Source organism: Ascaphus truei, chromosome 4 (genome assembly GCF_040206685.1).
Source record: "Ascaphus truei isolate aAscTru1 chromosome 4, aAscTru1.hap1, whole genome shotgun sequence".
Lineage (NCBI taxonomy): Eukaryota > Metazoa > Chordata > Amphibia > Anura > Ascaphidae > Ascaphus > Ascaphus truei.
The window spans coordinates 27,018,061-27,045,544 of NC_134486.1; the positions used below are offsets into that span (position 1 = coordinate 27,018,061).

At 42.0% G+C, this 27,484-nt stretch overlaps 1 protein-coding gene across 1 annotated transcript in view; it reads right to left on the reverse strand.

The window, feature by feature from the left end:
- Positions 1 to 1,445: 1,445 nt before the first annotated feature.
- Positions 1,446 to 27,484, reverse strand: part of LOC142492631 (calpain-13-like) — a 93,186-nt gene continuing 67,147 nt past the window's right edge. Inside the window, exons 15-24 of the mRNA XM_075595455.1 lie at positions 27,109 to 27,145; positions 26,280 to 26,330; positions 24,528 to 24,585; positions 23,985 to 24,052; positions 22,412 to 22,480; positions 22,005 to 22,083; positions 20,530 to 20,646; positions 18,042 to 18,097; positions 15,844 to 15,897; positions 1,446 to 2,650 (exon numbers count right to left, since the gene is read on the reverse strand). Coding sequence (XP_075451570.1) covers positions 15,871 to 15,897; positions 18,042 to 18,097; positions 20,530 to 20,646; positions 22,005 to 22,083; positions 22,412 to 22,480; positions 23,985 to 24,052; positions 24,528 to 24,585; positions 26,280 to 26,330; positions 27,109 to 27,145 — 562 coding nt within the window. The 3' untranslated portion in view covers positions 1,446 to 2,650; positions 15,844 to 15,870. The remainder of the gene's footprint in view (positions 2,651 to 15,843; positions 15,898 to 18,041; positions 18,098 to 20,529; positions 20,647 to 22,004; positions 22,084 to 22,411; positions 22,481 to 23,984; positions 24,053 to 24,527; positions 24,586 to 26,279; positions 26,331 to 27,108; positions 27,146 to 27,484) is intronic.

The following is a 27,484-nucleotide window of genomic DNA, read 5'->3' on the forward strand; positions in this document are numbered from 1 at the left end:
ATCTGAATAAAATCCCCCTATGCCTATAATGTTGGAACCATTAAAATAGGGAGACTTTCATTCATTAATTTTTATGAAACTGTATAAAAATTGCGTTATAAACTTTTTCATGATTTTACTCTCCCAGCGCTCACAGCAAATCTCGGCGATTTTATAGGACTTTCCTAGCAGAAGTTAGCTAAACGCTGTGGGCTGATGGGTTTTAAAACCATTTTTCCTTTGCGCCTTTTGAGGAAAACACTGCTATTGAAATACATTTCACAGTAGAAATAACATGATTCTCGCCACCTTATACCTGGTGGGAGATAGACATTTTTATTAAAAGCACAGTGTTTCTGTCATTACTGGGTTGAAGAGCTGACAATCACAAATCCACAATATGGCTCAGTGACACCCAGCCGGGCATAATTCCTTTTTATTTACTTGTCTGGGTACTCCTTCACCTTCACACCCTCCTATCCAAATTTCTTTATCTATCCCCCCCTCCACCTATGCCTGTGCCCATACACTGCACCATTATTTATACACCTCTCTCCAAACAACCTCTTTACCCCTCAATAAAAAGCATTCACACCCTCTATCTACTCCTTCCTGCTGCTGGGGATCTCTCCTAATCCTGGACCCAGCCATATGCACACCTACTCTCACCCACACCTCCATGCCACCTCTTCCCCTGCATATGGTGTTAACCTATCTGATTTAAAACTGACTAACCTTTAAAACTCACCTCACAAATCAAGCATCCCAATAGCCTGTACTCATGGTTCCTGTCCAACACGCACAGTCACTCCTACCAGCCATTGTGGCCAAGAACTGCCATCTACAGCACTTATTCCGTTACCTGCTGTCTCTGTAAGTCTCCCATCATGCCACTTAGATTGTAAGCTCTTTGGGGCAGGGATTTCCTTTCCTATTGTCTGATTTTGCTGCACTTATTGTAATATTATATTTCCCTGTACTGTATTCTTTGTGAAGCACCGAGTACACTTTTGGCACTATATAAATAAAGATATACATACATATATAAATTAATAGCCATTTATGCTGCTTTCGCTGAGCTGGACACACATGGCTCTTTAGCTCTGTTTTAATATTGGTTCCTCATCTTTTATGTTATATATGACTATAAAACAGTTTTTAACACATTCAATATACACACTCCTGTTTTGGGACTTGTTTGGCTTCATTACCTGTGGACCTTTTATGGTTCAGCCCTTGTCACTATCACAGATTTAGACACTTTTAAATTGACGGGTTATCGTCCCACTTATAGAATACTAGCGATCATTGAGTTCATGCTATTGGGAGCTTCCTGGCATTTTCCCACCTCTGGTGGGACACTTTCTGCCTTTTATCTCCCCCTTCACTATCAAAAGCCTACTGTGTCCCTGTCTGGTTTTCAACCACTAAAAGCTGAATCACCAACCAAGTCAAAACTGACACATCCCAGAAGACAAAATAACTTTCTTTGATTTGGGTTTTCTTATTCTGTACCATCTCAATCCCAATTTTGCTGGTTTATTGTAGAGTATTTTGTAATTATTTAAAAACAGAGCATTGGGGGATGCTGTTTGATTGAAATTTAGGATCACAAATTTTGCTGGTAGCACCAATGCATAGAATTGTTTTTATTACTGCTGTTGATCGCTGCAGAAAGATGATTCATACATTTATTTTACATGTTCAAAATCTTTGTTTTGTTCTAAAATAATGACAATAAAAATATATGTAAACATCAAATCAAGAGTTCATGATTGCATCTTGTGATTGTATTTAATACAACCCACAGAACACACATCCTTAAACATACAAAACTACTTCTAAACAACTTATACCGAAACCTTATAGCAGATAGAGAAAGTTCCATCCTTCTGGAAACCATGCACCAAAATAAGCACACCTACCCACTTTACCCCACTGGTGTTTGCGAATAGTGGTCTAAAGAACCTATGATTTTTCTTTTATATGTATACTGTAATCTAAGTATTATGGGTTTGTAATGGGACTGCCTCCATTTTATATTTAACATAACATTACATAGCATGATTACTAGATCTACATGAAACTTCTCCAAATTAGAAAGAACAGAGCTATGAGTTTATGGCAGACCTACAGTATACAGTATATCTGCCTACTTACGATCATTGGTATATCAAATTATATCTCAACCGGATATTTTCTGTATGGATTCCAGACTAACGCTGTGCAATAATATTGTTAATACTATAATATTGTAATAATCATATTTCGATTTAACAATACACTTAAAGATAAGCAGAGTATGGGTTGTAGCAGACTAATATTTTCAGGGGGACCAGTGTTTTAAAAAAAAAAAAAAAAAAAAAAAAGGGTAGTACTGTACAAGTGAATGTACAGTATATTGTACTGTTCACCAATGTTGGACTTTGAAGTTTAGTTGGGGTATGACTTGTATTTACCCTCTGGGCCGGGTGAGAGGTAGGGTCAGGTGCAGTAACCTAGCTAGAAAAGAGCACAGGGGAAAAACGAGAGGAAAGCTGATAACTATTCAGCAAACATCTCTGAAAATGGCACCAAATGTTAAGGATTTTTTTCCCCCCAGGATTTCTTGAACGCCTTCGGTTTCCAGTGTGTGGCCGGGATCCGTGTTCCATTCTGTAAATTATCCTTCCTGGAATAAAGAAACATGTTGCATCAAAACAGATAGTTTGTTAACAACACAAGGGAGAATAATATAGAGGTTCACAGTTGCTATAGTCTAACATTTCCTGATTATGTCATGATTTCTGTGAAGTTGATAAATGTTTTACTTCAGACACTTCAGTATATTACTTGTCTCTTCCTTTACATCTTTTCACATTCAGTTTCTGTGATGTTGCTCTCCTCCCACCCAGATGGCCGCTGTCATCTATCACCTTTGTGATCATGTCATCCCCATGCTGCTGTCACCTGCTGTATCTGACGTGTACCTGTTTCTGTCCCAACTTTGAATCCTCGCTCTCCTTCCGCTTCACTGACTTACTTCACCTAGGCAGGTGTGTCGAATAAGTATTTGTTTCCTGACATCATTGCCTTCTTTCTCTAGTCTCCTCCTTTTGGTCTCTACTCTCTACCCAGGGGCAATTTCTTGCACCCACAAGAACAGTCAATTTCTGTAGAATATATTTAATAAGCCTTGTTTCCGTCAGATATCTGTATCAGCTCTTTTCTCTTTTCTTACCACTTGTAGGATGCATTATTTCAGTTTACTGCCACTTACACCTCCATGCACCATTCTTGCATTTTCTTTTATGACTACATAGAGAATTCTTAGCGTGGAACATGCGCTCTAATGCTGGATCCGTTAAGTACATATAATTATGTTCATCAGCAATTAATCCACAGCACTGCTTAATGGGTAAATGTAATCTTGAAACAAGAATTCTGTGGTGTGGTATCCTTAAAAGGGGCCTATATTCCCTGAAGGGACTGGACAAGGGGATAAATATCCACCGCTCAGAACCTCATTGGGATGGACCCTGGAACACTATTAAACCACAAAGAATATCATCGTATTTAATCATATTGAATGAAGATTCCTACTCACATCTCTGGAGTGTCCCCATCCTGTGCTGGTATATGAAGCGTGCTGCCACTGGTAAAGAGTCAAGATCAGCATCCATAGAGGTGTAGCGCACAGACAAAAGAGTGGGTCAGAAACTAGTAAAAAAAAGTTTTACTAGTTTCTGACCCACTCTCTTGGCTGTGCGCTACACCTCTATGGATGCTGATCTTTTAAGACTACAGGCTGAACACTTCTGAATCCTGTTTGCATCAACTCTTTGCTGTGTGTATGTTAGTATATGCAACTGAAACAATCTTAGGTAATATCCTATATCTGAATCCTGTCAGCTTCAACTCTTAATTGAATTAAGTGTTGGCACCTAGGCTGGGAACACCCTGTGTAGAAAACCATCTGTTTGAATGTGCCTCAGATGTGCTAATTAAGCAGACAGAACCAAACTGTCAGGTGACTTTTTTAGGCCCATATAAACCCTGATAGAACAGCCTTATGCTGCCTGCAGCCCATGTCCAAGTGGCCCATTATAAGTGGCAGGACTACTGTGAACTGTAGTTTAAAAGGAAGTTGTGAGAAAGTGGACACCCCCATCTGGCACTGATTCCTGCATTTGTACTACGCTGGAAAGGAGGATATACCAGACTGCATCATTACTGCTGTGATGCTGCCTTTACTTTTTATATTTGCTGTGACTACACTTCTTCTCAAATTATGCACTTCTTTTTACCAGCCTCATTATGTCTCTAACTCTATTCATATATCTCCATCTCTCCTCCCTTCACCACTTCTCTGTTCACATGAACTCCTTTCTTACCTGTGCCTTCTGACACCACACAGCTATATCCCCAGCAATAAAGCACATCCCTATAAATCATCCTCACACATTCTCTTTCTATCAATGCTTCTTCTCCTTGCTTCTGAGGATATCTCTCCCAATCCTGGTCCCTGCCTTATTCCTACATGCGCTCGTCCTCGCCTGCCACTTGCAACCTCTACTCCTTCTGGTGTCAATCCCTCCAACCTCATACCCATCACCTGCCACCCTCCCTCCTCTCTCCCTTTCTCCTGTGCCCTTTGGAATGCTCGCTCTATTTCTAACAAGTTCCTCTCTGTACATGACTTTTTTCTCTCTCACTCTCTGCTCCTATCTGCTATAACTGAGACCTGGCTCACTCCGTCTGACTCTGCTCTAGTAGCTGCCCTCTCTTATGGTGGCCTCTCTTTCTCCCACACTCAGCGCCCTGATGGCAGGGGTGGAGGCGTGGGGCTCCTGCTCTCCTCTCTCTGCCATTACCGAACCCTTCCTATTCCTCCATCTCTTGCTTTTCCCTCCTTTGAGGCTCACACTGTCCAGATCTTCTCTCTTCTCCCTGTCCATGTGGCGGTCATCTATCGCCCACCTACCTCTACTCATCCCCATTCTGCCTTTCACTCTCACTTTTAATCCTGGCTCTCTTTCTTTCTCTCCTCAGACTCCCCTGTTCTTCTCCTTGGGGACTTCAATTGCCACATTGATGACCCCTCTCTCCCTTGGGCTTCCCGCTTTCTTTCTCTAACCTGTTCTTTTGGCCTTCAACAGTGGACTGCAGCCAGCACCCACAAGGATGGCCACTACTTAGACCTGGTTTTCACTAAAAACTTCCCTCTCTCCGATTTCTCCATTTCACCTTTTCCTCTCTCTGACCATCACCTCATCTCATTCACTCTATCTCGCTTCTCCCCTTCTCCACCTCCATCTATCCCCCGGTTCTGCAGAAACCTGCGCTCTATTCACTTACCCGACTTTGAGTCCACTTTACGCTCCTCCCTCTCCTCTCTCAGCTCTGCTACAGACCCTGACAACTTGGTCAGGAACTACAAGTCTGCCTTGTCCTCCTCTCTTGAACTACATGCCCCACTTTCTCTCTGCCGCCCTCGCTCTTCTAACCCTAGACCCTGGATAAATTCCCACACGCGCATGCTGCGTTCCTACACTCGTTTCTCTGAACGCCTCTGGAGGAAATCTCATACTCTCACAGACTTCCTTCACTACAAATTTATGCTATCCTGTTTCAACTCTGCCCTCTCGCATACTAAACAAGCCTACTTTTCTTCACTAATCAACATGCACAAATCTAACCCACGCCGACTGTTCTCTGTCTTTGATACTCTACTCAAACCACCCTCAGCTGCCTCTCCTTCCTCCATCTCCGCTCAGGACTTTGCTGACTATTTTAAGGAAAAGGTGTAATCCATACGTCAGAACATCCCCTTTGTTTCTTCCTCCCATTCTACACCTCTTCCTAACTCTCCTCCTGCCTTCCTTGACTCTTTTTCCACTGTCTCAGAGGAGGATGTGTCACTGTTGATAGCCTCTTCTCCCTCAACCACTTGCCCTCTTGACCCCATTCCCTTCCATCTCCTAAAACCTCTTGCTCTTACTATAATCACTATGCTCACACACATTTTTAACTCCTCACTCTGCTCTGGAACCTTTCCATCCTCCTTCAAACATGCAACAGTCATACCATTACTCAAAAACAGCAAGCTTGACCATATCTGTCTTTCTAACTATCAACCTGTCTCCCTCCTGCCTTTTGCCTCTAAACTCCTTGAACGTCTTGTATTCTCTCACTTGCTCCATTTTCTCAACACCTATTCTCTCCTAGACCCTCTACAATCTGGCTTCCGCACTGCTCACTCCACGGAAACAGCCCGCACTAAAATAACTGACGACCTCCATGCTGCCAAAGACAGAGGTCATAACACTCTGCTCATATTACTCGACCTCTCTGCAGCATTTGACACCGTGGACCACCCTCATCTCCTTCACATTCTCCATACTCTTGGTATTCGGAAAAACAAAGCTCTATCCTGGATCTCATCCTACCTCTCCCATCATACTTTCAGTGTCTCTTCTGCTAACACCTCCTCCTCCTCTATTGATCTCTCTGTGGGGGTACCCCAGGGCTTTGTCCTGGGACCTCTTTTCTTTTCTCTGTACACACTCTCTTTAGGTGACCTAATAACATCTTTTGGGTTTAATTATCACCACTATGCTGACGACACACAAATATACTTTTCAACCCTGACCTTACACCTGCTGTACAAACCAAAGTTTCTGAATGTCTCTCTGCTACAGTATATCATCCTGGATTGCCCTCTGCCGCCTTAAACTCAACATGGCTAAAACAGAGCTCCTCATACTTCCTCCCAAACCTGGCCCTACTACCTCCTTCCACATTACTGTTGGAACTACGATCATTCACCCAGTAGCCCAAGCACGCTGCCTAGGGGTCACACTCGACTCCTCTCTCGCATTCGCCCCTCACATTCAAAATATTTCTAAAACTTGTCGCTTTTTCCTCTGCAATATAACAAAGATACGCCCTTTCCTCTGTTGCTCGACTGCTAAAACTCTGACTCAGGCCCTCATTCTCTCCCGTCTTGATTACTGTAACCTCCTGCTGTTCAGCCTTCCTGCCTCTCACCTGTCTCCCCTACAATCTATCCTAAACGCTGCTGCCAGAATCACCCTACTCTTTCCTAGTTCTGTCTCCGCATCTCCCCTCATGAAATCCCTCTCCTGGCTTCCGATCAAATCCTGCATCTCACACTCCATTCTTCTCCTCACTTTTAAAGCTTTACACTCTTCTGCCCCTCCTTACATCTCAGCCCTAATTTCTCGTTACGCATCATCCAGACTCTTGCGTTCTTCTCAAGGATGTCTTCTTTCTACCCCCTTTGTATCTAAAGCCCTCTCCCCACTTAAACCATTTTCACTGACTGCCCCACACCTCTGGAATGCCCTTCCCCACAGTACCCGACTAGCACCCTCTCTATCCACCTTTAAGACCCACCTTAAGACACACTTGCTTAAAGAAGCATATGAATAGCACTGTGGATATTCTGAACACATGATACATAAAGCTTGGCCCCCTGCAGACGCACTTACCAGAACTCCCTCCTACTGTCTCTGTACGTTCTCCCTACCTACCAATTAGACTGTAAGCTCCTCGGGGCAGGGACTCCTCTTCCTTAATGTTACTTTTATGTCTAAAGCACTTATTCCCATGCTCTGTTATTTATTTGATTACCACATCTATCACTACTGTGAAGCGCTATGTACATTAATGGCGCTATATAAATAAAGACATACAATACAATACGAAGTCGCACACTTCAAGGTGACTTTCTTCATTACAAATGTCTTCTGTCCTCTGAACACTGTCCTCATTCATCCTAAATAAGTTCTCAAATATGTAATCCATGCCTTCTCTGCTCTGTTTTCAACTTCTTCTTAGACCTCCTCTTGCTACTCTATTCTTTTCTATTGTTCAGAACTAAAAGGTGTGAACTGCTCACACAAGTTTGCTAATGCTTCCAAATTTGTTGTTTTTATATGGTGTGTGAAAACACTCAATAATGCAGGGTCGCATGACCCTTATGTGCATGTCCCATTGAACATGTGACCTAGATTTTTAAATAAAATTGATGACACACTTGGTGAAATCGCACAATACATTTTGAAAAAAGGCATGGCTTTGCCATTTTTTTTTTAACAGCAACATTTTTTGTTGTTGTGAATTTGAGCAAATTTCTAAATCATAAACCAAAACCTAAACAGTTTACATATCTTCACTTACAACCAATTCTAGCACAAGGTTTACTATATCTACATAGCAGTCATCTAAACGTCATTGAAATTGCTAGATAAAACCACTCTTCCATCTACTCTTCTCAGAAGGAAGTCACTGTTGCTGTCTGTCTCCTCCATAATACTATTTATTTGATCTCTTGTACTGACTCCTGTCTAACTCTCACACACATCTTCAACTCTTCTTTCTATTCTGCCACCAGCCTCCCTTTCAAGCTTTGTCTAAAAAAAAAAAAATGGCTTTAAAATCTTCTTTCACCCTTACTTGTTTTCCATTTCTATCACCGTATTAAAGATTATGTATCCACGTATCCCCTGCTTCTTGGTCTTCCGACACCCCTGGCAAAGCTATAGTGAAACGCACATCGGGTGTGGGTTCATTGAGTGAGGTCCTGGCTGGCACGGCCGTAAGATGGAGACGCCATTTCAACTGAGCCATGAGGTACTGGCACCTAACACTGGAATAAATCTGATCCTTAATATCTGGGACTGCGACTATATTTACTGTACATCATTAGCAGCATTCATGTCCGCACCTTAGATGCCTAAGTATAAACCTTTTTTAAATATATGTTTGTTTCATGTTCTATTTTTGGTCATTCTGTATGTCTTATTATATTTTATTTCTCTTAGATCTAACGATTGATTAATGTTGTATTCAGGATCTGCTCCCCTCAGGAGTGGACTGGTCTGAGGGGCCGGGGTGCAATTGCCCTCTGGGGCTGGTCTGATTTCACAAACTCAGGGCCGGTAGCCAAGAGTAGGAGAGGCTGTGTACAGCTCCCAGATTCCAGGTATAGGTTGCTGAACAGCTCACATAGAAGCTGCTCTGAGGGTCTCCCAGGCTAGCACCCAGCAGTATGTGGGTGTGTGTATGTGTGTGTTCCCCCTATGTATTTAGTATCCAGGTACTGTATGCAGGCTGGTTTACTAGTGGATTCTTTTTTTTTACTCCACAATCACCTCATCTGGCCCCTAGACTAATGTATAACATACAATTTGTATTTATTTATTTTATTTATAAAATGTTTTACCAGGAAGTAATACTTTGAGATACCTCTCGTTTTCAAGTATGTCCTGGGCATAGAGTTATGATGACAAATAACACATGGTTACATTAAGTGGACAGGGTTATACATTATATACAATACATTGTATTGATATGGGCCTCACTCTTGAATAAAAATATTTTTTTACTTATTGTTTTAACCATTGCGCCCCTGTTCTTATTTTGTGATTACACATTACGTATAAATATTTTTCCTATTTACTTCATTTATGCCCATTTATGCAAGACTTATTTTGCCCATGTCTTTGTCTGGGTTCTGTTGCTTTCTATTAGATTTGGGTCCTTCGGGGGAATACCTCCTTTTGATGTTGTTTATTACCTTGATACCACAGGGGAGTCAATTATTTATGCCGGGTATACATGTGGATGTGCACGTTACTATACTTCATTGCATATATAAAAATAACAACATTTAAGACAAACTCCCTAGTTTTTTGCAACACACGGATGGGAGATTGAGAGTACTAATTTACTGCTTCTTGGGCTACAGTATGAGGTTTTTAGTCACTGAGGTAAAATCGCCCTAAACATGCAAACTTGTATTCAAGATATAAATAAATAAACTGACGCTACAGGGGAAAAGCAGCGTAATTAGGCAAATCTGGCCCCATGTTCAATAGTGCCTAATGAAAATAAAGTTGCTATTGTCCTTGTACTTCAGGTAGTACTTCACAACGCAGTGATTAGTATTCGTATGCACACCAAGCAGCCAGTGTTGCCAGACATAATGAGAATTGTGCAAACAGCAGGGGTATCGTTTTAGGCATTTTACAATTACCATCAAATTGTGAAAGTTAATGTCCCCTTGGATTCTGTAAAATTGCATTTGCATGATTAGAATAAAAATGCAATTTATTGCAGCATCGCTGCTAATTTACAATGCTCTCCCCACGTCTAATCTCTTTTAAAGCAGCATTGCAGGTTACATCAAAACGTACTTAACACTTACTCTGAATATTTCTTACTGCTGGGGTCATCAAGGTGTAACACTGGGAATCCTGGCATTAGGAATTCTTTGTGTGTCTCATACTGTACATCATGTGTCGTATGTATATAATGGTATGAAGCATTTTTGCACAATTGGGTTGCACTACTGCTAATGACATTTTCAGTATAGGGTTAATTATAGCGTTGTTATTTAAGAAAGCACATGGACGTGCTTAGACTAAACAAGGTTGCCACGCGAAACGCGGCAAGGACTGATTCTCATTTTATACAATAAAATATAAGAACTATGGAGGCTGGTTTGTAGCCGGGTCCATGGAGTTCTTGTTGGAGATATTGATCCAGCTGGGGGACGCGTTTGCAAGCCTGCAGCCTCCAGTTAGGGCCCTTTGGAACTCATTACTTATCACATATTACTAATATTACACATTGCTCATCACATAATGCCTCCAATACCTTTTCCATCTCCTATAATACCTGTTCAGTTCCCTCTTTCAAAAGCAGTAAGACTGCTTTTCAATAGAGGGTACTTCAAAGGACCTAAAGATGACGGGCGCTCTCAACTCTTTTTCATAATGGAAAGCGAGAATCCCAGCGGAAATTGCTCCATCGTCTTCAATAAAGGATATGATCCTGGGGCACTCAAAAATATTTTGACGTCTCAAATCGACATTTAAAGCCTTTTCAATGATGCCGACATGCTGCATAGCATTTTGGGGACATTCCTTCATCAGGTGTTATAACACGTACCGGTCTGTTTCACCTGACGAGGGGATCTCCCAGAAACTTTCTGCAGCATTAAAAAGACTTTCCATGTCGATTTTGATGCGTCAAAATGTTTTGGAGTGCCACAGGATCCTGTCCTTTATTCTTCTCAATATAGGGGTTTGAGTTCAAACAAATAAAAGTATGATCTGATGCACTGAACCCTTTTCTCTTTGTGTCCTTTTACAATGTATAAAATATATGAATAAATGTGGCTCAGACTGGTGAACAAGGATATTTACTCCACTTAAAACCTGGCAGAGTTTTTGATGCAGAATAAAGGGAGAAAGAGAAATCCCACAGAACCTAACATGTTCTAACCTAGGATGTAATACATAACATTATATTATGTGCATTATGCACATCTTCCATACTTTTCTTACTGACACTATTCAGATGGGGTAAAATTGGATATTTGCCTCTAGATGAAAATGTCTCTACAGATTTGCTCCAAATTTACTTGATATACAGTATACCGTATCATAGATCATAAATTCTTCCCCAAAAATGGGCAAAAATGCCACCAGATACTGTACATCAAGGCAAAATAGACCATCACAAAATGTATCACAGATTGTAAATCTGTACTATGACATAAAGAGCATCATTTTCATAGTATGCCACTTTTCACAAATGTATGAATGTGCTTATTTAAACAATTGTGCTTCATTTGCACCTGTGATATGTTTGGATTTAGAACTGGTGTATTATTATACAGGATGTCTCATACAGATATAGTGTGATTCCGTGTTCCATGCGCTGTAATATATCCTAGTAAAAAGCGTTCTCTCTCAAGGTTTTATTCTTCAAGCTCCGAAGCTTTATGTAAATTGATTGCAGATTTCAGTGTGATTGTGTGATTGCCACAATTTAGGGAACACTGAGGGATGATTCAGCATACCGGGTTTGCCCGATTATAAGGCGATGTTTTTTTTCGATAAAGTTAAAATGAAAATTACATACTCGCCTTATAATCGGGCCCGCCCACTTTGCGAGTCAATCAGCAGTTGGATGTATGAGGTTGGAGGATAAAATAGAGGAAGCTCCACCTTGGGGGCCCGAGGCAGCCATGTTGCTTGTGGCAGGAAGGTCAAACCGAGCGACAGAGACAGAGAGAGACAGACACAGAGAGAGAGAGACACAGAGAGAGTGAGTGTGTGCTACTAAAATTATAGGGTCATCCTAAAATCGAGCAACTACAGTACTTTAGAATAGATTAATTCAGTCCCTTAGTTGTGTTTCCTCCCTAGTTTGTGTGCAATTGTCTAGTCTCTTTGCATTGATTAAATCTGCCACGTCATTAATCTCAATAGTCTAAAACAGAGGTCCCCAACTCCAATCCTCAAGGACCGCTAACAGTGCAGGATTTAAGGATAGCCTCTCATTAGCACAGGTGGCCCAATCATTTTGACTGAACCACCTATGCTCTAGAAGGGGTATCCATAAAACCTGCACTGTTAGTGGTCCTTGAGAACTAGAGTTGGGGACCTCTGGTCTAAAAGATAAGTGTAACTTGTAGGAGTACTTGCCCTGTAGACCTTAGAATCTAGTTTTCGGTGACTTATTGTAAGGAATCCACACCTCAGTTTATTGCTTACCTTGCCTTACAGACCTGTGCAGTCCTGGAACACTCCACCTGGTATCTACAGCAGCTGTGCAAGCTATGACTGCAGCCCCAGCCTGGGTTCAGTCATTAGAGCAATGCTGTCACATGCCCCTTCTGCTATTGGTTCGCTGAACTTTAAATACAGCATTCCCACAATGCTCCTCTGCCGAGCATAATCCTTCTTGGATATCTTCTGTGTTTGCCACAAGCTACCTGTTTGGCCGCCTTGTTCCTGTTTCCTTATTCATGTTCCTGGTTCCTGGGGCCTGCTGCTCTCTCTCCATTGCAGAGGCCGTGTCCTGGTTCCTGTTCTGAAGCGGTGGATCTCCAGCGTAACTTCAGTTCCCTGTTCCCTGAGGCCTGCTGCCCTTCCCATAGCAGAGGCCTGTCTCTGAGTCCTGAGGTCTGTAGCTCTCTCTCCCCGCACAGGTTCGTTCTGGACTCCTGCGCTGAATCATTGGTTTACCAGTTCTGCCTGGCGGTGTGCCCACTCCGGTCTGCCTTCTCCTCCTACGTGAGACCGGTACCATGAGCCATGGTCGCCGCTCGCGCAGAACCCGCTCCCGGCCTGCAGCTATTACGCTGAAGCGGGACCTAGTTGACTTCCTGTTGCCGAAACTCCGCTTAGACAACATTTACTCTGATGTCTCCTATCCTGACCCTGGATTGTCCACTGACTACGATGCTCTCTCCAGTCCCGACCCTGCTATGTACGACTACAAACTGCGCAACCCGGGTCAGCCTGCGCGGTCTAAGGTCGTGCTTATATAACCCCACCTCAGCCACCCGGTCCGACCCTGGTTTGTGGCGAGCACAACCGTGACACTTATCCATGCTCACAAGAAAAGCCGACACTGATATTTGAATCAGGTTCTCCCTGCCTCAAAGACAGTAAGATCACTGAGTTACAAGAAACATATCATGTTCATGATTTCATCTCTAGAACTGACCGGATGGGTCTTGTTCGCTGGTGCTGTGATTGGTAGTGAATCTGATGGGTGCTGCTTAGGATCTTGACGTATATGTATGTACAGTATGTATGTATGTATGTAATATATATATGTATATGTATATATATATATATATAATATATATAATATATTTTATATATTTTATATATATATATATATATATATATATTTATATATATATTTATATATATATATATATATATATATATATTATATATTATATATATTATATCTATATATATTATATATAGATGTAGCCAGGTCTCCCCAGAGTGTCAGCCCCGCCCTCACCTAGCTGCCGATCGCGGGTGCCGCCGAGTCCAATGGCGGCTCCGTCGGGCGATACAGGAGGTGAGGGCGGTCAGGTCCCGGCTCGGGGGGTTGCCGGGGACGCGCGCGACCGGTTGCCAAGGCCGCACGCGCGTCACAAGGATCCCGGCGCTTCCGGAGCCGGGCGGTAAGGGCGCCGCCATTGCCCAGTGACTCGCGCATGCGCAGTGGTCGCGCATGCGCAGGGAAGCCCCTAGAGCCAGGGAGAAGTCGCGCGAGTGCAGGAGCCCAGGAGAGGTTGCGGTGGCCATTAGAGACTCGCGCATGCGCAGGGCAAGTGCGCACGCGGCCCCAATGCCAAGACAGGCTCCATGCGACTACAACTCCCATGAAGCATAGCGAGGGAGGCACCTTGTGCCTCATAGGAGCCAATAGTGCTGCAGGACTGCTCTGGAGAGCAATAAGATACATTTCGCGCGCTGAGAACATCAGTTGGAGCTGGGGAGCTGTGAGGGAAGGAAGGGTGCAGAGAGCCAGTGCAGCTTCTGCACCGAGTAAGGTCCCCCACATCCCAAGTAAGGCCCCAACTCCCCACCAGGTTAGTGGGTAAGTGCTGAGGGACGGCGCAAGATAGGGACGCTGCCCTTAGTGCGTGTGAGTGCTGTCTTGTCAGGGTCACGGCTGTGAGGCCTGACAAGAAGGCATAGGGTTAGTGTGCAGCAAGTTTGCTGTACACACTCCGTAGGTTGCAGCGCGTAGCTGCGAGTGTAGTTCTTAGTTAGTCAGGACTGGGAAGAGTTAGGTTAGTGGGGCAGGCTATTAACCCCTGTAGGCCCCTAGGAGTTTCCCCCTAAGCCATCAAGGTTGCTGTGCTATAGGGACGGCCTATAGTACAGTATTGTCCCTGTAGTTATAAGAGTCAGATAGGAACATAGCGGACGCTGCGGTTCATGCTAGGAGGTTCGGACCCAAGTTGGGGTCCACAGAGACTCCAGGGTGGGATCGCCCCGGCGGACCCGTGCAAGGAACCACCGGATCAGACGGGATCCAGAGCCACAGATCCTTTTCGAAGTGTTGCAGGCCTGTGCAGGAGCACTCGGCAGGTAACCTCTTTTGTCAACAAGTGCACCAACAGTTCTATTAGTTAGTGACTGCACAGTCACCCATATCCTATCTCTCTAGAAGAGTGCGGGACATTGGGTGGGGATCTTATGGACACGGGGTGGGAGCATCCTGTGTTGGGGAAGCGTCCTGTGAGACGCATTAGTTAGTGTCTCCTCCCGAGAGGGACACCCGTCGTTCTGTGCATGTTTATGGAGTGTTATGTTTCCTTAAGTAAACAGTATTGGTTATCATACTTAAGGTGTGTGAGTATTGTGTGATTGTCCTGCGAGGAACCACTCCCCTCTGGTGGGAGCCATCGCAGGTGGAGGCGCTGCACCGATGTAAGTGATTACTCCTAGTATAATTGCCCCAGGTTCCCCTTGGCGGAAGCTCAGCCCTCCTGCGAGCCAACAGGTAAAGCACCACACCTGGTAACATCGTATGTCTCCGCACCCACATTGTATCTGCGATTGGGGGGGGGGGGGGGGGGGGGGAATACCCGTTACATAAATATATATATATATATATATATATATTTATGTATCTGTGGGGGACCCACCAGATGGAGAGATCCTAGATTGCGCACACCATTCAGATGTAGCCAGATTACCACACCCCACTGGCAGGATGTGGTAAACAGATTACGGCATCCCTCAGCAGCAAGGAGAGAAGCCACACGTTGCTGGTAAACCAACACTGAGCTGCTGGTGCTTCCCGCGGCTTTCACCTTCTCCGCAGCCGAGGAAAAATGCGTTTTTTCCCTCACAGCACCAGGGGAAGGTGAGTCTGGCTACATCTGTGTTTATCAAAGAAAATAGTTCAATAGCAAGTAAGGGGATTTACAGTTATTTGATAAATCTGTGGCTGATTTGGTAACCGCATTGTTCAAGTTTTGAAGACCTTGATAAATAACCTGATTGATATACAGATATATCTTACCAGTTTTAACAGCAGGTATCGCTCTCTTCAGCTGTACATCATGAGCTGCATCCACTGCAAATAAACATGATACATTTGTGACAAATGCAGTATTTTAAAACATGTATAATTTGAAGGAAATTCTTTTATTAATAATAGTGTTTAATACACAGGAACATTTCAAACAGACAAAATAGGAGGTGTTTGGAAGTTTGTTTCCAGATGCTCATCTCAATGCTAAAATATTCAAAATCCATAAATAAAACCGCGTGCAAGTGACACCTTTAGATGGCCGTGACTTTGCATTTCCCATGTCAAGATCTAATTTTCCTGAAAACCTAATAAAGCTGTTCAGGTTCAATTAAAATGTAATGCCAACATGATTGCACAACTTTGTACTATACTGTTGTAGCATGCCTGGTTTGGCTACTAGTCTGCCCTCCCTGACATGCAAGCCCTGGTAAGAGCAGGCAGTGTCAGAACCAAATATGGGTTTTCCCCACACAGGCAGCTCCTTAGAGTGACAGGGAGGAGGTGGGACTAGGTCTGTGTTCTGCCCAATCCTGGGATCAGAACTGGTATCTTCCCCCTACTGTACTTAAGGAGTTGCACCACCCAAATTTAGCAGTGTCTCTACCGTGAGGGAGACAGGTAACACGCTGGATTGCTATGCACTGGCATACCCTGGTATCCCCTTAGGGGAAGAGTGAGTGATACCATTCCCCTGGCCCTGCTAGAGGGTTATGTAAGAGAAGGGACTGATGCAGGGGGCCCTTGACCCACAGTGTAGGTTTCCAACGCCCGGATGGTCCCTGGACATACAGTGAACTGCATTGGGCAGAGGCCCAAGTGTTACTGTATGAGCAGAAGGACAATAAACCAGTTCCAGTTGAATATACCTCCTGCCTAGAATGTGATCCTTCTGGGGGGAGAGGAAACCGTTTCTACCGTAGGAGATTGCCTCCATACATCTGGAGTCTGAGGCAGATGGAGGCGCTGTGTACCCAGAGATAAGCAACTATAATGTACCCCAGAAAACAGTCCTGTTCTCCCCAACATCGGCGGAGACTCAGATCTACTGTGAACCAGCAGGTATGCACCATCCTACACTGTGTAATGGCGACATCTCCCAAGGGGTGGGGGAAACAGCGTTACACAGTTATCTTATGATTTAAAATATGTAATATTCACAAAAATACCTGTACATTGAATCGCTGCTAACTCAGTAGTCCAAAAATGTGAAATAACTGGGTGCTCTTAAAATATAAGTGACATCAAAATAGTGGCAATGCAAGGTGAGAAGATGATGTCACAATATATAAGTGACTAGTGAAAAAAGTGAACACAGCTCTAAAAAAACATAAATATGCTGCTCAAAACCCCAAAAGAACGTCCTGGTGGTCCTTGTAAATTGAATTTTCTTGGCAAGGCATCAGACGCCTTACCTGAGGGAGGGAAGGCAGCGTGCAGCACGCATCCTTTCCAGTGAAGCAGCAGCATTCGAGGCGGGAGCCCTATCTAACTCTGTGCTGGTTTTCACCTTTTTAAATTGTAAGTGTTGATGTTGCACTTTATTGTTATTATAAAATAGTTTTTTTAACGAACGTTCCTATCTTGCTCGTTGGGAGAGATGGAGGGTTCCAATTAGGTCTGAGGAAATATGAGGGGATCTACTTGCCATCCTTAATGATCCAGAGTGTTTTACACACGTGCCTGTTTAAATCTGACGCCATGTGAGTTGTGGTACCTCAAGATCTCCTAGCATCAACAACCAATTTTTTATTATATTATAATATTGCACTATGTATTTCCTTTCTTTTCTGCATATCCATTGATGCTGCACTTCTCATTGCCAAGAAGATTAACTCAGTAGTCACTTTGTCTGCTAGGTAGGCATAGTGTATTGCTTATACCAGGGGTTCTCAACTTGAGTCCTCAAGACCTCCCAACAGGTCAGGGTTCCAGAATATCTCTGCATCAGCACAGGAGGCTCAGTCCCCTGTGCTGAAGCAGGCTCTTTTACTGAGCCACATGTACTGAAGCAGGGATATCTTTAAAACATGACGTGTTGTGCGTCTTGAGGACTGGAGTTGAGAACCCCTGGCTAATACAATAGTGTCTGCTTTACAGACAAAATATGGCATTATATCCTCATTATTAGTGTACATCAGAGGACACAAACTGAGAAACAAAATACAAATGCGTCACATTTCACCTACCTTTTCCTGGCTCACATAAACTCCTTTTCCATCCGTTGATAACGACTGAAATGTCTCTGAGAATATTAGAAAAACAGAAAGCTACATTTGTTTATTGTTCCATTTCATCCGTCTGCCATCTGGCTGGAAGAATACAGAAAATTCCAGGTTCCATCAAAGGAACATACGAATTCTTCATGTTACCTTGAGAATTCATATAAAGTGGGCTGACATACAGGGAGCATAATGTCTCATTTGAGATGAATCCATAAGTTTTCTTACTCGAGATGCATAAATAGCAACTGAGGCTACATCAAGCTTCACAGGTGAACTCAATGGCCCTTATTATATAGCTGCGATAGCGCAGATCCAGCACTATCGAGCAGAAAGCCAAATTAGAGTCAATAGGTCGGCACTATAACATTTAAAAAATATGAGCCAATGAGTGTTATTCATTACAGAGCGATAGAGCCAACCTGGCACTGCCGCATGTAAATTCCCATTGACTTGAATGGGAGTTTCCGTGCGGTAGTGCTCTCTTGGTACTATTGCAGTATATTGAATAACACCTAATACCCAAAGAATACTGTACAGTGTACATGAAATCGTATTCTGTGTGAAATGGGCTGTGTATGACTTGTCCCTGTTATCTCAACAGCTAGTAGAAGGTGATCAGACATGCTGCTCTCTTGGGCACAAAGCTCTGTTGTGTCTTAATATGACGTTAAACTAACTTAAAGTTACGTTAAGCCTTACCGTGTACCTTCAAAGGACAATAATGTAACGTTAAGTCATGTCTTTTCCCGTAAACAGTAAGTACATCTCTCTCTCTGTGTCTCTCTCATAGGCCAAAGGCTCAGACATACTTAATATCACGCTACTGGAAGATTACGCAACGTTGTTCCACAATAATTTGACATGACGCCTATGCTAATGAAATCTATTCCGCCGTTGTTTTTGCAAATAATTAGTTTAGGGGATACACGTTAACATCAAGGAAAGCAACATCCATTCCTGTTGTAAGTAATGTCACGTTATTGGTCCTAATTGAACGACGCATTATGGATCCAGCCCTCGGTTTGCTTTATTTCATTAAACAATATCAGGGATAGGATGCAGCCAATTTTTTTTTAATCAAATAAATGACTACTTAATTGAACACTTATTTGAGTAAGCAGTGCTGATTAAATGTCCTCCTTGTAACTGGAATGTCACTGACTTCAGTCCATAACATCTGTTTATGGCAAAGGAAAGTGGTGTATTTGTATAGTAGACGGCAGAGAGTTGCAGTTGAAATAGTGTAATAATAAAAAAATTTGTTTTTAACTTCTCTAATGATCCGGAAGAGGTTACATTTAAAGCCTGAGTGGTGACACTGTGCCCGGAATAGAGTTACCTGTTCTGAACTTACTGAAGGAATTTAATTCCAACCTGATCAGTCAGAATATGTGTCAGAAAAAGTTAAGGGTTCACATTTCTTCACTTGCTGGCACAAGTAATAACATTATTAAGGAAAGACTTTGTCTATTAAGAAACCTTTTAACTCCTGAGGGAACGGCTTATTTTTGGCACACATGACAATAATATATTTTAACTAATAATTGTCACATTTGCAGGTTCAACATCCCCAAACCTCCGAATTTGATAGGTCCGAATTTCAGGAACCGAACTGCTGAGACTCTTGTGGCGCACATTAATCCGGACCACGAGTTTGTCTGGATTAAATCCAAATCCGGGACAGCAACAAATGAAAACAATATATATATATACTGTATATATATTTATTTTAAAATCCAAAAACAAAACAAACCATGTTGTGCCAAAAAAAACTATTTTTTTTTTTACAACTACAGCTAATACCAAACCAGCAGTGAATGTTCCCTTCCTTTCAATTTGAGTTAAAAAAATGTAGTGCAGAGAGGTAACACTGAGAAGTGTGTTTTTTACCCAGTTTGTGCTAGGAGACCAGGGAATCCTGGTGGGTGGGTCAGTGGCAACAAATTAGTTGGAGGTCCGTGAGTTTTTTTTTTTTTTTAATTCCCTGTGGAAAGGTGACATTGTTAGTGTTTTTTTTAACCCCTTATTTACCCCTCCACTATCACGTTGGAAACATCAAGTGCTCCTGTTGCTTGCCAGCCAAAGTGTGAATGTGACATGTTGCATACTGTATATACCGTGAATGCTTTAATGCAGACCAAAGAGTCGGGAATGAACTGCTCCCATCCGTGTAAAGGGATTTGCTCTATTTCATTTGCTTTTTTTTTTCTAATTTCTATTATGCTTTTGATAAGGCTACCTAGTGAAGAAATGACATTACGTCCCACAAAAGAAAACAGTAGAAAATGGTAGAAACGCATAAAAATTAATGTGTAATTAATGCAAGGTTGTTTAAGAACCAAAACACGAAAAAAATTTAGAACAAAAACCAATATCAAAACACCAGTAAATGTGCCTGTCCCTAATTTAGAGTTTTTTTTTGTTTTTTTATATAGTTATTGAATGAACTTACTTAAAGTAACATGAAGTCGCACCATACAGCACAGATAATCCGTGAAGTTTAGTCTCATTCCAGAATCTCCATATCTTAAAATCATCTGGTTCAGCTGATCATTGTTAGAGAAAAGTCCTATATTAGTATAGTTGGATAAAAATATACATATGAGTTTGGTAATCATCTTCCATCATACTGTAGCAGTTAATATATTTGTGCAAGTTCATGAACACGTTATTAAATCCAAGGGCAGCAACGCCCAGCAATGGGTTTAAAGGGGCATCACTCCCTGCATTACACTTTTCTTACAATGTTTAAACAAATAGGTCTTCCACTTTGCTACCAATATACACGGATTGTCTCCTCTCAGTGACTCCTATTCAATATGCTTCAAAGCCCTCTTCTCGTTGCTCAGGAAGATTGCGACTTAATTTAAACGAACGGAGAGAACATCTTCCTGAGCAAAGAGAAGAAAGCTTCACATTGTGTTGAACAGTGGGCGGTGTTCTGACACCTGCTCTTCCTCTGTGCTTCTGCATTCATGGACTTTACATTTTGTGTTATTTTTATACCCACTACAGTGGTGTGAAAAAGAAAGTACACCCTCTTTGAATTCTATGGTTTTACATATCAGGACAAACTGTAATAACAATCATCTGTTCCTTAGCAGGTCTTAAAATTAGGTAAATACAACCTCAGATGAACAACAACACATGACCTATATCTGAAGGCCGCACCAGGTCTTGCTTTTCCTTTACCCGCTTACTATGTCCTTGTTAAATCTTACTGATTGGGAGTCAGTCTCAGTGACTTTAGCATCACCAGTCTCAGACTTTAACAGATTCTCACTAATGTCTCTTTTTGGAGGGCCCGGAACCCTCCAATTCTCACAGATTCCAGTCCTTGACATCTCTATGTCGGAGCTCAGGCTGCGGTCCCAGTCACGACTGTTACACGCGCGCCCGGCGGGGGGGGGGGGTGGCGCGTGCACAGCGCTAACCGCGATCTGCGGTCTCCAGGAGAGAGGGAGCTTGCGACGGGAGGGGGCGTGGTCGGGGATTTGCTGGGGTGTGGCCATTATGTCACGCGGCTGCTTCGCCCTCATTGGGTGAACCGCCGGTGGGGGCATGGCCACGCCTCCGTCGCAAGGTTTAAACTCAATTTCATTGAGTTTAAAAAATCTTGCAGTACGGCGCGGCTGCACCTTCAGCGTGAAGGTGCGTACTGGGCCCTTCCCCATTGAGGGGCGGTGCATACACGTACAGCGCACGCCGAGGTGTGCGCTGTAGCAGTAACTGGGACCGCAGCCTTAGTGTAGCTTATTTAGAGGGTGGCTGCTAACTCTGTTTTAATTCTGTAATAACAGTTTTGCTAATATCTTCCATTTATGCGTTGGATGCTGTAACGTAAATGAGAGAATTTCGCACTGTGCCCCCCGCTACTGTGCATCCCTTGTTGTTGGCCCTAAATAGCCACGTAATTCCAAAGCATACCTGCTAATTTCACTGCTTTCTGCAGGCCAGGCAGATCGAGAAGTCCACTGCGGTTGATATCAATTTCATTGAAAATGTCCTTAAAAAGAAACGGGTTTAGTAAATTCTGATCATGATTCGACATGACCACCCACATTTTAAACGTTTTATGAGCCGAGTTTTACACCGACATTTAATTACAACTCCAGATGTTTTATAAACTTGGAAGATCTCATAGCATAATATGTCTCTACCATACCATAAGTCTCCAAGAAAAGGAAGATAAAGACTTAAGGAGGCTTACATTTAAGAACATAAAAAATATGTGCTTGCAAAAGTTGCAACATCTTAACTTATTGACAGATTAATTTTATGATGAATTTACGTTCCATTTCTTTTCCAACTCATCTTTTAAAGTCTGTCATTACCTTATACTTGGTAAGATGTCTCAATATGTGACCAAACTGTACTGCGTCAAGCCTGCCAGTGTGAGAATACTGTTTTTGGAGTTAAGTGAAAAAATTAAGTCATTATTGTCCATCATTATGTACCTGTTCATCTCTTCTGCTCTTCTCAGAGCTGTCTTCTCCCTGTTTCACGTATTTCTTCAGCTGTGTTCTGTCTGAAACCTCTCTCTCTCTTACATTCCCCTCCCCTCTAGAACTCTTTCCTCACTATCTACCAAGCTTTGCCGCTCTCCATCTTCTTGACCTACCTGAAGAAGCCACCTTTACAATGACAGAATGCAAAGTTTTCTCCTTGCTCGCTTGCAGGATATCTGCGTTGTATATTAATTTGTAGCTAGGAAAGACAATTGCCTTTTTCACTCCCCTTGCTGGCAGTCTCAAGAATCCAAATTCATCTCGAAAGAGATCTAGCAAGTAAAGGTAGAAGGACCACAGCACTAGGGATACGCAACAGTTAGCAGAGGGAAAATTCAGAGCTACATTTATTTCCCCTCTTGCGTAAGCAGAAATACACGAACCTGTGTATCCGGTTGTCCCTCACCTCTAATATGACTTGTTACCACTTCATAAACTCAATCCAGCAGAACTGTACACTAGAGATGTTGAAACTTTTTCCACTTGCCGATTGTCACCTATTTTGATATGGCGAAGAAATTTGCTTTGATACAAAATTTCATGGCAAATTCGATTAACGCTGAAAAATCAAATCAGGATTAGATTTTCTTTTTTTCTTTCACTTATGAAAGTTTATCAAAGTTATTTAAAAAAAAACTCTTTTTTTTAAAGTCGCAGGGCTGCTATTTTGCCACTTCAAAAACGGCACCATTTTTCCTTTTTAAACAATTTGGGCCATTCCCGTACAAATGTTGATGCCAAGTTTGATCATTGGTTTTTACATTTCCCAGAATCCCTTGCTGCAGTGGAAGCACTATATGCTTAGAGATAATGGTGAAAGGCAGGGTTGCAGACCTGTCTGAGACACGTGAATGTGCTCACTAGTAATATTTTTATTTGCTGTATGCTCTATGGTGGAAGGTTTTTGTCACCTTTTTTTACCCATCATACCCTATTTAATGTGTGGTTGAAACCTATCCCAGCTTCAAATTGCAAGAACAATATAACCATCCTCACACTGGTAAGACCCAAAAGGTTAAAATAGCTGTCCGTGAGTAGGTTAACTGGCTCTGCACTTCTTTAACCAAGCTGTGCTGAAAAGCTGTGTAATGCGGCAGACATATGATTATAGGCGTCCATGTCAAAATGGATTTGAAGTAAAAGGTGGCACACATCTACTGTAGACTTTTTCTCGATTACACAAACCAAACAACAAATGGGATTGTTGGCAAGCTGTGGAGATCATTTTTCATGTTGGCTCTACAAGTCAAATAAGCTCAATTCCATTTATAAAAGGAGTCTAATTGGTTATTATATTAGCTAATATAATAAGAATGATGATTTAAGGGTCATTTGTATTCTTCCAAAAATGTATTTAGTAGTAAAAGTGTTATATTTTGTATTGATTTTTTTAGGATACATCCATCAGAGCCAGCATTCCTCGGCAAGCATCTATGGTGAAACCTGCTCCGTGACTTGATGCAAACTCTGCAAGGAAAAAGGTACTGAATTCATTCCCACAACATTATATTTTAGCAATTTTCACCTGAAATCAATATGCACAATAACTTTTATTTGAATAATTTATGCTTTTTTGGGGGGCAATATTATTAACATGTATTTGGATCGTGTGAAATTAGGTTTCTTTATAGATACAGTAGTTCAACTAGAATTAAATACTAGTTGATTATACTGTAGTACAGTATATTGTCATACCGTATATAGATGTTAGAAAATATCCGCATAATATTTATGAAGCACTCTACAAATAAAAGAGAGCCATCTAAAAAGTACAGTATATTTAAAGGCATATGTTTTACGAGACACATTTTTTCTTACCTTTATAGTTTTTTTTAATATTTTCATATATACAGTATATCTTTTAGATTTTTGAGACAATATTTGCCATTTAATTAGGAAATGTTAAGACCTTTTAAAACAATTAATCACTAATAAGTCTTACCTTTCAGAATCACTTCATTCAGGGATCTCTGTAGATCCCAGGCATTCATTTTCAGACCCTAATGAGGCACAGAACAGATGTTGACGCAATACCAGTACTGCCTTCTATAATAACCTGTGCAGGACAGCTGCTCTACAACTTGGCAGTGCCTAAGAAGTTTAGTTGTACTTAAGTCAGTAGAGAAAGTTAATGTCCATGAGAAACGTGTTGTATCTGAGTTGCCAACTAGTTTAAACATCAGTCTTGCATGTAGTCTTACATTACGATAGGGATGCTTAATAATTATTAGCACTATTTTATTATGCATTATTCAATACATTATATAATGATACAATGTAGCATAAAGGGAAAACTATAAAACAAAATACATGGATAAAAACCCTCCACAAATGCAGACATTTTAAGTATAGGTGCAGCACAGGTGTCAGAGCACCTGCAAGAAAAGACAATCGGGATTATTAATTAAACTTGGGTAGTGCTGAACAGGGCACTTTTGCACAGAAACTCCTATTGGTTTGACTGGGAGTTTCCAAGTGATACTGCCCCAACCGGCACTATTGCAGTTGAATTAATGACCCTCTTTTCAATATGTTTTGAAGTGATCTTCCCCAAAGTAGACTTAACTGACACTTGTTTAATTTCCGCCAATAGATCAGCAAATATAAATGCATGAATATATTAATGCAGGGGCAGAGCTGACGTGGGAGGATGGTCTCATATTAGGGGCCTCATGCAGAGAGCAGCGCTATTTGAAATTGGAGAGGGGAATAAAAAGTAACTGTAATGGAGAGTTTTTTTCTCCATATGCAGAAAGGGCATAAAACTGCATTTAGAATCCTTTCTGCATATGGAGAGTTTCAACCAGCGATATGAGCGCTGTTGAAACTAGTGGGGAAAAAATCGGGGTTTTTTTTTTTTTCTCTCCCACCGGCCGCAGAGCGCCAGCTTCTTGCTGGCAAAGGAAAATGTTGAAAATCGCGCCTTTTTTTGCCGCGAACAGCCACTAGATGGCGTTCGCTGCTCTCTGAATACGGCCGTTTTCAACACTGGAGAGATTTATGTTCTCTCCAGCCGCGCGGCGAGTTTCAGAGAAAAAAAAAAAAATGGCGCTTTTTTTTAAAACTCGCCATTATCTGCCTTTCTAAAGGCAGATTTCGCCAATACATGCCGCTTTCCCTGTTAGCGCTGCTCTCTGCATGAGGCCCTAAGTGCTTAGTGGGAGTACACTTGATGAAGAGAGTTGTATGGATTTCAAAAGCTCTGCACACTATAATTTACTCAACTGTAATATGAAGAACTCCCAACCTACATTGACTCTACAGTTCTCGAGGACTGATATAGTTACTACAACTTTGAACTACATGTTTAGTTCATATGAATATTACTTCATTATCCCCCCCAAAATGGACTGGTGAATAAGTTAAATAACATTTATTCTGCCGTTTCTGCTCTGACTGTAAATGTAATTATTCTCTTTGGGTTTACGTTCCAGTTTTTTACTGACGCGTCTGCCCTGGCAGTGGGGGTGGAGGAAGATTATTACTAGGGGTAGTCTGATAGGGAACCATGAACCCCCCCTCAGTGGGACACAGACTTCAGCACCGCAGACCATTGCTTTTTCGGCCCCGGCCCCGGAGACCATGAGTCTTGCTACTGTACATCTGTACATACTGTAGGTCACATGAGATACTGTATAGAGGGTATAGGCTTCTTTCCAGTGATGCTTAGCGTAGTGAACTGCATTTTTCTTACCTGAGTAGCATACTGCTTGAAAATATTTTCATAGGTGTTGTCTTCATAGTTCTATAAAACAATAACTCATTCAGACACTCTTTGGCTGTTTTGTTCATAAACTAAATTAGTAATAACGTCTGTCGTTTCTACTACACAAGTAGATCAAATGTAGATAAATACTACTGTTTGATAGTCTAGGCTGGTGGAATTCATCCGTAACATCGTATCTATCATGCTATGTTACCTAACCTACGTTATTAAATACATAACCTATCCAAACCCTTCAAGTGACAGTCGTATTTAATAAGGTGTGAAGTGTATAACTCCCCTGTAGTTATGCTCCAACTCCCATTCACCCAAAAGGAAGTTACAGCATCATTTGCTATGCTTTGTGTTTCCACTGCTTCTCTTTATACTGAATACAGTAGGTGCCATGGACAAGAAGAATGATACTGACAGAGATACACACAATTAGACAAAGTGACTAGTAGAACAAAGGTTGAGACACCCCTGTTATGTGTTCCAAGTTTGACAGCTTGGCTTTAAATTTGGTTTCTCTACGGGTTAAAAGAATAAAGGTTTAGTTGAGATGACCCATAACAATTATAATTAGGCCCGTGGCTGTTGCAAGTTTGCCGATAGCTGTGACAATTTGATGGCACTTGAAACTAATGTGTTTACAAATTATTTTTATGCTGTAGCTGAAAGTGATCAGACATTGCGTTATTTATCATTTCTACACAAGTTCAAATAAAATATAATTGCATTGTTTAATTTAGAGTTGTAAAAACCAGCAGGACATTACAATTACGGAATCATTAGCCAGCAATATACTAGCAGTACTTACCATTAGCACCTTCGAGCTTTGTGCAGTACCAAGCTCGCTAGAAAAGAGAAGATAAATAATGATTATTACTATAATAAAAAATGACGTACGTTTTAAGGAAAATGATGAAGATGCAATTTGGGGTTAAACCAGTTGGACAGGGGATTCTCAACTCAGTCTTCAAGACCTCCAAACAGATCAGGTTTTAAGAATTTCCCAGCTTCAGCACTGGTGGCTCAATCAGTCCCTGCTTCAGCACTGGCGGCTCAATCAGTCCCTGCTTCAGCACAGGTAGCTCAGTCTTTCCCACCTGTGCTGAAGCTGGGATATCCTGAAAACCTGACCTGTTGGAGGGTCTTGAGGACTGGAGTTTAGCGCCCGTTGAGTAGGGCATTAA